This window comes from Lepisosteus oculatus, chromosome 2, assembly GCF_040954835.1.
Source record: "Lepisosteus oculatus isolate fLepOcu1 chromosome 2, fLepOcu1.hap2, whole genome shotgun sequence".
In the NCBI taxonomy this organism is placed as follows: domain Eukaryota; kingdom Metazoa; phylum Chordata; class Actinopteri; order Semionotiformes; family Lepisosteidae; genus Lepisosteus; species Lepisosteus oculatus.
This window is the reverse complement of record NC_090697.1, coordinates 51,186,267-51,200,029: the sequence shown is the minus strand read 5'-3', so window position 1 is coordinate 51,200,029 and position 13,763 is coordinate 51,186,267. Positions and strand designations below refer to the sequence as shown.

At 37.3% G+C, this 13,763-nt stretch overlaps 1 protein-coding gene across 9 annotated transcripts in view; it reads right to left on the bottom strand.

The window, feature by feature from the left end:
- otofa (otoferlin a) overlaps positions 1 to 13,763 on the bottom strand; it is a 170,033-nt gene that overhangs the window by 4,093 nt on the left and 152,177 nt on the right. For 7 of the 9 annotated variants that reach the window (XM_015347780.2, XM_015347815.2, XM_015347822.2 and 4 more), the window contains 3 exons: positions 9,617 to 9,858; positions 8,683 to 8,861; positions 8,306 to 8,406 (listed from right to left, as the gene is read on the bottom strand). In XM_015347780.2, coding sequence (XP_015203266.1) covers positions 8,306 to 8,406; positions 8,683 to 8,861; positions 9,617 to 9,858 — 522 coding nt within the window. Of the gene's footprint in view, positions 1 to 1,060; positions 1,257 to 8,305; positions 8,407 to 8,682; positions 8,862 to 9,616; positions 9,859 to 13,763 lie in introns of all 9 variants that reach the window. The other 2 variants (XM_015347829.2, XM_015347842.2) reach the window with 1 other exon arrangement.

The window sequence follows — 13,763 nt, the reverse complement described above, 5'->3', positions numbered from 1 at the left end:
GATGAAAGCCATATTAATGAGAAATGAGAGGCAGCAAATTCTTCAGATCAATAAGTAGCCTCTTCACCCTTTTATGTAAGCATGCAATTCTAAACCACAGTTTCCATGGATTGAGCATCATCTAAAACCAACACTCATATTTCAAGACAAGAAAAGCTCTTATGACAGACTTATGATTGAAAATAATATACCCCCATTAACTTTATGGAAAGTAAAGTATTTTATTAAAAGTGGAAGACCAAAAGAGTTGTGGGTTTTACTAACATACAGTAGTATAACAAACCCAAGACAGCAATCTGTTTAATCATAACTAATCTCTTATTTCAGTTTAAATTAAGTAATACATTATTTTAGCACCCAAACACAAAATTGTGTTGCATTATCATTATTATAATTAAAAAAATACATTATCAGTTTCAGACATACAGTATTTATCACAATTCTATCATTATAACATATCTTCACTAATGATGGCTCTGCCATTCTACGTAATCAAATCCATTTGATTGCTGACATCCAGTTGTTAAAGAGATTGAGAGGGACATGCAAACTGTCTACAGGCATTCAATGAAATGTGTATATTTTCTGAAGTATTCATCAAATTTAGGACACCACAACTTTATAAAATGAAAATATTTTATATCACATTCTTATTCAAGAACAGTTTTATTCTGGAATTTTCCAGCTGAGGGTTTCCATTCTCTCTCTAGCTACCTGGTTAAAAGGCCATCACCCATGTCAACTTTAAGACTTGCCTAGTTTGGATTCCAATCTTTTTAGTTGAAAAAAGGGCAAACACATACAGTACCCTGTGGTATAAGTTCCAAACAGCTGATGTAATTCTAAATCATTAAAGCTAAAGTGAAAAAAGTATAAAGAAAATATACAACAAAAAGGAGGGAGGGTCCAACAACCTTCTTTTTCCTTGGTTTTCCAAACACTTTCACACAAAAGTACTGAAACACCTGATGGCTGGGCAGGGCAGAAGCATGAGGAGAGACACAGATGGCGTTCAGAGAGATGGAGAGAGCAAGAGAGAGTGGTGGGGTAAGAGGGCTACCCTTTGCATTCCTCCTCACGCTCCCAGCAGCTTCTTGACCAGGTAACCAGGCATGGAGTAAAGGAAGAGCCCCACCATGAGGAGGAGCAGGACCAAGGCTAAGATTTTCAGGATCAGCCAGCGGTAGTTGTGCCAGATGAAATACCGGATGGACTTCAGGGGGTTCATGAACCAGATAAAGCTGGTGTCTGGTCGACTTTCATTCAGGGAGAAGGGAGGGAGGGGGAAGAATGGGAGACCAGAAAGGAAAAAGGGGTTTGACAGGTGGTTACAGGAAGGCAACAAGGGAAGTGAAGAAACAGCAGGAAAAAACGAAGTGAGAGTATTAAAGAATGAAAAAACAAGAAAACAATTCTGTTCACAGTCTGCTGTTACCTCCTGCCTACCGGGTAGAATACAAACATGGCCACAATGAAGCAGACTCACCTGTAACTGGGGTCTTAGCATTTACACTAAGTCATTAAAATAAAGAAATACACATTAGAAGATGTTCTTACAATCTTTTTTAATGGAATGCACTGCTGTATTTGAGTTTGAAAGGTCTCTTCTCTTCTCTGCTTATTTTATTGGAAACATATTACTGCCAATTTTATAATGTTGTCATTTCTCAAATTTGATTTTAAATCAAATTTTAAATCAAAACTTAAAAAGTTTTCAGTTATTGTTTGACATACTATTACTCTGCTCCATTTTGTTTTAGTCCTCTCTGGAGTAATGCAGTTCAATTTTTAGGGTCCTTGAGGTTCCACACGCATCTTTGCTAGGTGTCTCAATTGTGAAGCTTGACTTTATATTCTAACTCAGTTTGAGTAACTAATGAGTCTCCAAAATGTTTGAGAAAAGATTTTACCTTTAACAGCATTGGGTGAATGCTTTCAGAATACCAAAGAACAGAATAAAATATTGTTATGTTTATATTTTCTAAGGTATATGACAATATCACCCAAGGCTAAAATATCGGTTAGGTTCCATACTCAGTCTTTCCTAATGTGTGAATCCTATTTTCAATTGCTCAATGAACTGTCTTTCTGTCTTTCAAAACATGTTTTTTTAGTATTCTATTAATAAGACATCAGCAAACCTTTGAGCTTTGAAGGGACACGTTAAAACATTCAACAATGTAAACTACTGTAGGTATCCTTGGATTCTACTTTTTGTTTAATGTTCTATAATGTTTATTTTTACTTTTTAAAATTGTATATCTGGACTGCACATTAGCCAAGTCTTGTGAACAGGCTGTACATATTACCATGACTTCTGAATACATCTTCCCTCTGAGAAACTATTGCCAAGAACAGTGTTTAGCTTGTTTATCTGCCTGAGAGTGATTGGAAGCATGAGTTTAATTTGCAACAAAAGTTTACACCTTTCACAAAAAAACCCCAACAAAAAACAAAGCCTAAATTGAGTAGGATGTCAAGCACTTTAGAGAAAATTTCTAAAATGTGTTAGGACACATGCAGGAAAACATAATTAAATAAGCACTTAATTTGCCTGCCATTTCTTTTAGCATCTGTGAATCTGAAGGTGGTTGTGAAGGTGGACTAGAAAATGAAGACTACTGATGAGGAGGGAGCTGTTGGCATGTTTTATCATTCTAAATAGTAAGGAAGCTGCACACTCTGGATATAAATAAACTTAATTTCAGATGCATATTTTTTGAATATATTGCTTCCAAAATTCTTCCTTGCTTCAATTAATTTTCTTTCATTTCAGTAGTTTGGTCAAATTCTAATAATGACGATATAAGCTATCTAATCCTAATTGTCTGAGGAAATGATAGTGCCAGCTGAAGAGCAGTGCTATCACAACCCCCCAGAAGGATGCCCAAAACATTGACGCGGATTTCAAACACTGAGCTAAGGGCAAGTTGGTTCAGCAGCATGTTCTGCTGGACCCAAGACGAAATTGTGTATGGAATGGAACGAATAAGAAGCACGTATAATGCAGGCTTGAGCTTGTTTGATCAAGTAGATTTGCATATGCAATGTTTTGAAGTAATACTGATGAAGAATGAAGCAAATGAGAAGCACATATGATGCAGCTGATGAAATACCAGTCAGCAGACATGTGGCATCAGCTAGCACTAGCAGCGCCTAGCTTGAGACAGGAACTCTGCGGTGGGAAGAGGAACACACTGCAATGACCAGGAAGAGTAGCCTGGTGTGGAAGAAGGAAGCAATGAGTAGAGCTATCCGTTGCTGAAGTTTACTAGATGAGGATATATTCCAAGCAGAACCCCAAAAGAGGAAGACATATCAGCAATGTTAGTGGGTGGAAGCTTTGAGAGGGGATAGTGGAGGGCCAATACTGCAGTTGATGGACTACAGCAGAGAGGGATAAAGGGTAACAGGAATGATGAGAGTTGTAAATGAGGAGACCTGGACCCACTGTAAATTCATGTTGTGCCCATATGCAGGTTGAACTGAGGGTTAGCAACCAGGGGGAAGGTGTGGTGGGATGGGGACAGGGAAAATGAAAAGCAGGCTTGGGAAAAGAGGAAAGATGAAACAGTGAAGATAGGCTGGGGCTGTAGGCGTGGTGAGTTTGATGCTTGAACAGAAATTGAAAGGGGGAAGGAATGAGAGCAGAACAAGTCGGATAAGGAGATGAGAGAGGGGGGGAGAAGGGAGACGAAGTGGGAAATTTGTTCGGTTTGTTCGGTTTGAGGAAATGATGAAAGAGTAGACAGCGTGGCAGGTGCAAAGCTGGTTGTTTCTCATGGAGAATGTGAGGTTGAAGGGTTGTTTATTTGAAAAGAAAAAGTGATTCTGGCACTAGCTTGTTGGAGGCAAACATGATATGGGTAAGGTGTCAGTATTGCTGAGTATGACAGACGTCTGCCTCAAGACTGAAATGCAGAGTGCTAGAAAAGTGGCGTGCAGAGTTGTGGGCAGCCAAGGAGCATTTATACACAGCAGAGTGGAAGCGTTATATTAGAATTTGACCTCCTCCAGAACTTCTGTTGAATAACACCATGAAACATCAGACAAGCTTTTCCGGTATTTCATGATAAATCCAGCATTTTCCACTGCCTGTTGCAGTAGCCTCCAACAAAAATAACGTTATTCACAGGGTATACCACATAAAGTATCATGTTCTGCTGTGATATTTTCAATTTAAGGGAGTAACCTTTAAAACAATATGGACCATTTATGAGGAAGATTTGTTATAAAATAATATTTCTGTTTCTTCCTTGTCTAAAATTGGCACCATATTCTATAACTATTCTTATTACCTTGTTCATTCTTCAACCTTCATGAACATAACTTGGTTAGACAGAAGAATAGAAACATATTGTTCTTTGTTACAAGTTACATGATTGATTTGCAAACTGAACACCTTCCCTAATCCCCATGAAAACCCACATAATGCACAAATTCAGTGCAATGATGCTTTATCCTGAAAAAAATATGACAGACATCGCCTAAGAAAAACATTAGCCAAACTACTATTCATGGTTCAATAACTATTAACACTTTAAGGATATTAATGTTTTAATGCAAAAATATAAAACATTCTTTGATGCTCTCTAGTTTGTAAATTAGGGATTAGGTATTTTATATTTATTGTATATTTTAAGCTAGACAATCAGATCAAGTATCAAGGTATCCTATTCTAAGGCTGGAGACTCCAAATGTGATCCTTGAGAGTCCCAGTCCATCATAAGTTTTTAAAGACCTGAAGCAATTCAGTTGGAATCCATTAAATGTGTGATTTGTTAAAATAATGTTGAGATTCTTTGGAATGAAAATAAAACATAAGAAAGGTTACAAATGAGAGGAGGACGTTTGGCCCAATTATACTGTTTGGTAGTAAGTAGCTAATTGATCCAAGGATCTCATCCAGCTGTTTCATGAAAGAAGCTCTTTGGTATCAGCTATCAGTGGTTCTCAAACTGTGGTACGCGTACCTGCAGTGGTACGTGGCGTGCCGCCAGGTGGTACGCCAAATGACCCTGGAACTGTGTTGTGTGCGCTGAAAAAATCGGGAAGGGTTTTCATATTTTGTATTTTTATACGTGTTGAATATGCAGCCTACGTACTACGATACAGTGTGCGTTAATGCTTCAGTGGACACAAGATACTCTGTAATTCTATACCACTCTATAGGATTGCGTGCTACGGACGCAAGTGACCAACTGTATTTAAAAAAAGCTACTATATCTCCAGCAAATAGGGAGAAAGGAGAATGTGCGTGATTTTGGAACAATGCCAACGTTGTAAACACAGGAATGCATAGAAATAGGTGCTACGAATGCTGGTAATCTAGTGAGCACAGGAAAGCGTGAAAAATAACAGAAAAATATTTAAGAACTGTTCTAAGTTAATTTGAGTAAAATACACCAAGCGTCTCTGTGTTTCTCTCCCATACGCATGAAATAAATACTTAGACACTGAAATAAAAACGGAAACGTGGAAAAATGCAAGCTTGCGGATTGCTAAAGCAGGTAAGCCCCACACTATTATGTGTGGAGAAAAAGCTGCTGAACAGCTTGACCTGCTGCCCCCCCTGAAAGACACAGTTATTCATAGATTTACTGAAATTAAGGATTATATCAAAAGTACGCTGACAGAGCTTGTTAAGATGAGCAGATGTTTTTCACTGCATTTATATGAGTCTGTAGTCGATTTGGCCAATTTGCTCATTTACGTTAGATATGAGTTTGAGGGTACGTCCCGTGAGGACTTTCTGTTCTGTAAGACGCTACCAACAGGAACTACAGGAGAGCACGTATTTCAGCTTCTGAATGAATTTATCGAAGAGAATGGCATCGACTGGATTAAATGTGTCGGAGTTTGTACAGACGGTGCTACAGCAATGACAAGCCGACACAGCGGTGTAGTTGCGCGAATTAGAGAAGTTGCTCCAGAAATTAATGGTTTCATTGCAACATCCACCGCGAGACCCTTGCTGTCAAGAAAATGCCTGACGATTTAAAATCTGTTAAGACTCTGTTGTGAATTGTATCAAGGCTCGAAAAATTAATTCACATCTGCTTTGCTCGACTAAACAGGCTCACCCCTGTCACTGAAATGGTGCTTTTTTATTTTTATTTGTTGTTTTTTTTTCTGTAAAACACTTTGAGAAGCCACATTTTAATATATCAAACAAAGCTTATTATTATAATATTTATTATATGTATGTGTGAGTGTGTGTGCATGCGCGCTCATGTTGGTCATTGAGAATTTCTGGGGTTCCTATGAGATGATAACTTGTAGGTGGTACTTGGATGCTTGGTTGGATTAGGGGTGGTACTTGGTCCAAAAAGTTTGAGAACCACTGAGCTATACCAACAGCTGTGCAGCTCCCATAAGCCTCTGGGTTAAGAAATGCCCCTGTTCTTTAAATGTACTTCCATGTAGTTTTCCAATTGTGTTTTCTGGTTCATGTTTCACTGTTGTGTCTTGAGAAGTCCACTGTCTTGAGGATTTTGAATACTTGTATTATAGTTTATTAATTATACTAGTATCTAGGTCATTGGTATACATTAAGATACAGTGCCTTGCGAAAGTATTCGGCCCCCTTGAACTTTTCAACCTTTTGCCACATTTCAGGCTTCAAACATAAAGATATAAATTTTTTATTTTATGTGAAGAATCACCAACAAGTGGGACACAATTGTGAAGTGGAACGAAATCTATTGGATTTTTGAAACTTTTTTAACTAATAAAAAAATGAAAAGTGGGGCGTGCAAAATTATTCGGCCCCTTTACTTTCAGTGCAGCAAACTCACTCCAGAAGTTCAGCGAGGATCTCTGAATGATCCAATGTTGTCCTAAATGACTGATGGTGATAAATAGAATCCACCTGTGTGTAATCAAGTCTCTGTATAAATGCACCTGCTCTGTGATAGTCTCAAGGTTCTGTTGAAAGCGCAGAGAGCATCATGAAGATCAAGGAACACACCAGGCAGGTCCGTAATACTGTTGTGGAGAAGTTTAAAGCCGGATTTGGATACAAAAAGATTTCCCAAGCTTCAAACATCCCAAGGAGTACTGTGCAAGCGATCATCTTGAAATGGAAGGAGTATCAGACCACTGCAAATCTACCAAGACCTGGCCGTCCCTCTAAACTTTCAGCTCAGACAAGGAGAAGACTGATCAGAGATGCAGCCAAGAGGCCCATGATCACTCTGGATGAACTGCAGAGAACTACAGCTGAGGTGGGAGAGTCTGTCCATAGGACAACAATCAGTCTTACACTGCACAAATCTGGCCTTTATGGAAGAGTGGCAAGAAGAAAGCCATTTCTCAAAGATATCCATAAAAAGTCTCGTCTAAAGTTTGCCACAAGCCACCTGGGAGACACCCCAAACATGTGGAAGAAGGTGCTCTGGTCAGATGAAACCAAAATCGAACTTTTTGGCCACAATGCAAAACGATATGTTTGGCGTAAAAGCAACACAGCTCATCACCCTCAACACACCATCCCCACTGTCAAACATGGTGGTGGCAGCATCATGGTTTGGGCCTGCTTTTCTTCAGCAGGGACAGGGAAGATGGTTAAAATTGAGGGGAAGATGGATGCAGCCAAATACAGGACCATTCTGGATGAAAACCTGTTGGAGTCTGCAAAAGACCTGAAACTGGGACGGAGATTTATCTTCCAACAAGACAATGATCCCAAACATACAGCAAAATCTACAAAGGAATGGTTCACAAATAAACGTATCCAGCTGTTTGAATGGCCAAGTCAAAGTCCAGACCTGAATCCAATCGAGAATCTGTGGAAAGAGCTGAAAACTGCTGTTCACAAACGCTCTCCATACAACCTCACTGAGCTCGAGCTGTTTTGCAAGGAAGAATGGGCAAGAATTTCAGTCTCTAGATGTGCAAAACTGATAGAGACATACCCCAAGCGACTTGCAGCTGTAATCGCAGCAAAAGGTGGCTCTACAAAGTATTAACGCAAGGGGGCCGAATAATTTTGCACGCCCCACTTTTCATTTTTTTATTAGTTAAAAAAGTTTCAAAAATCCAATAGATTTCGTTCCACTTCACAATTGTGTCCCACTTGTTGGTGATTCTTCACATAAAATAAAAAATTTATTTATTTAAAGAACTAGATTTCCCTAAAAAGAACAAATTACTTGCCTAATCGATTCATAACTTCCAATAACTCCTAATCTTTAAAAGTAGGGTAACTTAGAAGACTTAAGGGACTGGTGCTATCTAGTGTACATGTACTACAATCTGCTCATCTCCCTGTAGGCTGAAAGTGTTTTGTGAGGGATGGGCTTACTTTGGTTTCTCCAGGGGGTCAGGCTCATTACGTCCAAGACCAGCTGGGCTCTTCTCTGCTTCTTCTGCAGTCAGGAGGTGCAGCTCTGCCTCAACTTTCCCCTGTATAAGTAATAGCACCCACTGAATTACCAGGGACGTAATTACCATGGCTATGTTGTTTACATACATACTAAGTACAGATGAACCAACCACTGATGACATGGGAGAGTGTTGCCGGTGATTGCAGCACAAATTCAGTGAAAACTCAACACTTAAAAAAGACATTTAAAATCACATTTGAAATCATTTTAAATAACAATTATATTTCTCTTTTAAGGGGTTGTGGCCAAAGTGCAGGAAAGCAAAAATGCAAAAAATGAGAGGCTTTTCATTTACCGTGAGCTCCAATTCGTCATTTTCATCCCGAGCAACAAAAGGCCACCAGCCTTTGACCCTCTTCTGCTTGAAGATGGAGATGGTGGGCAGCTCCTGCTCACTCAGCACCATGTCTATGGAGCACTGCTTGGCTGTCTTTGCCCCGCGGGGAAAACGGTTTAGGTCCAGCTCAATTGCTCCTGCACAGAGAACAAGACCACAACTTTCAGGAATGAACTGTACGCTGACAACATTCACATACTGTACCACACACATACTGCACACAGATTCACGGGATTAGCTTGGGTTATTTGTATTACTAATATGCGACTCTATTGTTTTCTACCTTTTTGATCTACTAGATATTTTTAGTTCTGAAGTATTTGCATTTCTTTTTCAAGTTTAACTGAAAACTGTTTACAAAATCCATTTTAACCATTGCCTTGCCCCAACAATAAGTGTTGTAAGACCTAATGTACCAATTATCAGTTAGAAATCTATTTTGTTTCATCTGCAGACTGAATCTGGAATAGGAAATAAAGATTACATCACAAGGTTATGTAACTGGCCCATTATTATTAGCCGAGTCAGTGAACTTTCCAGCTTAATGTAATGACTTTTGATTAACAGGCTACATGCTTCCACAGTATATAACATGGACTGAATCCTAACCCTCCCAGTTTTTCATCAATTTGCTTACTGTTGAAATAAAAGATATGATATCCTCTAATTATATTTCTACACAAGGGCAACAATTATTCAATTTAACATTTAAATTTTTTGTATACTGTATACGGCACTAAAATGGTAAAAAGGAGAAAGTCTACTTTCTTATTGTACAAAAGAACAGTTACAAATGAGAGGAGGCCTTTTGGCCCAACAGTAAATTGGATAGTAGTAAAACAATGATTAAAAATAATCATACAATAAAAGCAGAGTAAAAAGGCTACAGCACCTAGAAAGTCATCTGCAGAAAAGTGGTCTGCATCCCAAACTTGAAGTGTGAGCCGCGCTGGTATTTTGTATTCAGTCTCATCCCAGGAGAACATGGACTCCTTCTTAGATATTACAATCTTCTCTTCTGCTAACAGGTAGTCAAAAGGATACACGAAGCGCCAGTTGAAGTTTCCTTCTCCTGTCAGTGAGTGGTAGTGCACATCAGTGTCCTGCTTGTCTTCCTGTTGTCCCTTCAGCCAGCTGTGGAAAGGATCAGACAAGAGAAATGAAAAAAGTAGTACTTCCAAGTACACTATTTACTGTGACAGATTTTTTCAGTCCATAATTCCCTTTATAGGGGAGGAAGTGTACAGAAAAGGAGATTGCTATTCATTGGCAGTAGAATTTTTTTAAACCTGTTCCATTCATACTGTTGAATATTAGCCATGTAATTAATTTCTTAACAAATATAACATGCCCACTTTTGTTCAGATTTAATTACAACTCTATTATCTATGGTATGTATGCTTGCATTCTTATGGCAAGTCTTCTTAAAGTTATTCATTAAGGTCTACAAGCAAATATCCAAGGCCTTTAAGAACATTTTTTGACTGCTAAATGCTGCATGTAGAATATTCCTTGGAGAAGGATCTCACTTATTGCGATTACAAAGTGCAAAACCTTGTTTTTGCATTTTCCCTAGGTTGTGCTGAAAAAAACAGATCTCTGGGAAAAATAAATTACATTCAACTTTGGTATTGCACGGCTTTATATGTGTTCTCAGTTTATCTGAAAAAAAAAGATTTTTCTTCTATTATCAGAATTGAAATCTGTAGCACTGAGGCTGGCATGTCCTTGTGTGGTGACGACATTGAAAATTAACTGCAGGAGTACTGCACACTGCATTCTAGCAGTACTGACAATGGCACATTACTCCTGTTAGGGAGCAGCTCTGACAACAGAAACGTTGACGTGACCATAGCTGCAGTGGTTTCACATAGAAGACAAATTTATGGAGCTATACCATTAAGTTGAGAAAGACATAGAGAACAAACAGAAGACCAGTCCTCTTAAATCTTGAATCTTTTTATATTGTCTTCACTAAGATGCATTCAGAAAAAAATAGTAGTTGGCAAAACATATTGGAAACACTCAGTGGCAAAGACACAGGTCTTTAAGTAATATTCTGATAAATTTCTGACTTCACCCACAGGAAAATTGGACTTCCAACATATTGGAAAATTGACCCTGGCATGAGCGTGTGTCTGTGTGTTCCCTGCAATGGACTGGTGTCCTGTCCAGGATGCACCATGCCTAGTGCCTAATGCCTGTTGAGCCAGTTTAGGCTCTGTCTAATGGATGAGGAGGACCATAACTTTGTCTCCAAAGAGCTGTTTTCAATTTATGTTATTGTATCCTATACCACTCCATTTTTAAAATATTTATATTCTGAAAAAAACATTAGACGTCGCACAACACCATCTCAGGTCATGAAGGCGAGGAATTAATTTAAAGATCAAGTACTGTATATAGGCTAAACTTCATGTCACGACTGAAGGAGACTATGTTCTAAGTACAGCTTTGCCTGCTGTGAGGCAAAATAACAATGTCAATCTAATAGTTAAAGAAGCTGTTAATACCAGTTGATACTGTTATACTTTGATTAACTTTTTTGAGGCAATTGGTTTAACACATCACAATACAGATACATTATGAAGAACATTTCTTCAAAATACTGTTATTTTAAACAAAACATATTGAATATCATTAATTTAAGACACTTACCCTGGATTTCAAGCAGAAATAAATGAAAAGTACCAAAAATAAAATCATCTCTGACAAACTGTTACATGCAGCGAAAGAAAAAGGAAAAAGACAAAAAAACATATCCACATGCATCAAAACTATTAAAGATAAAAATAAAATAAAAATCAGAGTAAGGGATGGAGCAGGAAATTAAATTGTTTAACTTTGTTACTGAATTTCAAGATGTGATATTGGTATTTCTTTTGTGTCACATGATCTACAATTTTCTGATGGATGAGGAGTGGAGTTTTGTTTTTTGCTGAAAATGCATTTTCAATTTTTACAATTTTAGTCCACTGCAAGACAATCACCTTTTAATATTTTGTAAAACAAAGATTAAAAAAATAAAAAAATCCAAAAAATGAAACGTCAGAAATGCCATGATGGAATACTCATAAAGCTGTACATTTTCGTCAAACAAGTTAGTTTAATCTCAATTCCTAAAACTGTAAATATGATTAATTAATCAGTTTTTTCACTGATTACATAAACACAAATTAATAGATTGATATTCTAGTGTAGGAGACATGGTGGCACAGTGTTTAGCATTCCTGCCTTGCAGTGCTGGGGCCCTATGTTCAATTCTTGGGCTGCTGTCTTTGTGGAGTTTGTATGTTCTTCCCTGGTGTGGGTTTCCTCCAGATACTCTTTTTTCCTCCCAAAGTTCCCAAAGACATACTGGTAGGTTAGTTGGCTTCAGGGAAAAATGCCCCAGCTGTGAGTGTGTGGATGTTTGTGTTTGTGTGTGCCCTGTGATGGACTGGCATCATGTACAGTGTATCCTGCCTTGTGCCTGTTGCTTGCTGGGATAGGTTCTGGCTCCTTGTTGGAAAAAGTGGTCAGAAAACAGATGGATAGATTCTCTAGTGTAAAACAGAATGGTGTTAAAATAAAAAAAAGGCAGATGATGTGTGCAAGGCAAATCTAATTAAGATTCCAGTCTTGCTATTTTAAAGCTACCCTTAAAATAGTGTAAATTCAGCTTTACACTCTTGTTGTAATCAATATATTTTTTTATGTCATGTGCACAGAAAATGTGCAATACTCTGGTCATACACCTTTAGATAAAGAATTCTAAGGACTATCCCAAAAATGTAAAACATTTAAATAAACATTCCCAAATCACATACACTAGTTGATAAACATCATCTTATTATTCTGTACAATCTTTTGATCTGAGAGAAAAGTCATTTATATAATGTAAAGATATAACAATGTAATTAGAAGATATACTGTACGTTAGAAGCCAGAGTAACTGTTAATCTAGAGCAGGATATGAAAAACATTCAGCAATGTATCTGCAACAATAAAAAGCAGAACAGAAGCAATAATACATAAATATTTTTTACAAACTACTTACACTTATGCTATCTTCTTTCTGCACTATTACTGGTACAAGTTACATAAATTATAGAGTAAAACATTCTTACCTCACAAGGAAAGTGAAAGTGAAAACATATCCCAATTAAGCTGATTACAAACAATTATCAAACTTTGAAATGAGAAATTTCCCCAGTTCTCCATTTAAGTTGTCTTATATGGTAGATGTACAATACATTTGTGTGATTTTTAAATTTCTCTTTTTAGATAAGAAAGGTTGCTTCCAATTCAAAGCTATTTCACATTCAGGTCAATGCAAAATGGCTATCATGTAATAAAGATCAATAATCCATTCATTAAATATTTCATTTTTCAGCACTTTTCCAAAACATTTAATATTTTTTTCAATTTCAGAGATTTCCAGGCCAGGAAATCTTTGTTTTCAAATTCCATTACTCTTTCAATGTTTCAACAACCAATATAAGCCTATAAGTCTTAGTTTAAAACAAATCTGTAACATTGATCACATGTTTATACAGAATGTACAAATTAAATGCTTCTTAGTTTAAGGGCAGTTTAAAAATCCTATCCTATCTCAAGTGTCCCTTTGGTTTGTGTTCTTCACGTTTTAAAATAAGAACTGAAATGTGTTATGCACAAAGCACAGTTTGGAGGATAGTAATTTATGGATGAGTTTGAGTAGGTGTGAAAGAAAGATAACTTTTTTATTTTTTTAATGATAATGAACATAGATCTGTGAACATCAAACAGATGTGAGATTATATGACAGTCCCTTGGACTACCATTACTGCTAAAGATGGAGCTAACAAGAGTATTAAATCAACCTCATAATCATATTAATAAAAATAATAATTGCACTATGCTGCACCATATAGAGCTACTGTCTGTTTTCTATATATACAGTAATAAAATAAAATGAGAGTGTGTATTAGAACATCACTACAGGTGCTAGAATCATTAAATATTTCATAGCAAGCTGTTCTATCTGAATCCTTTAGAGGAACTGATTTCAGATTTCA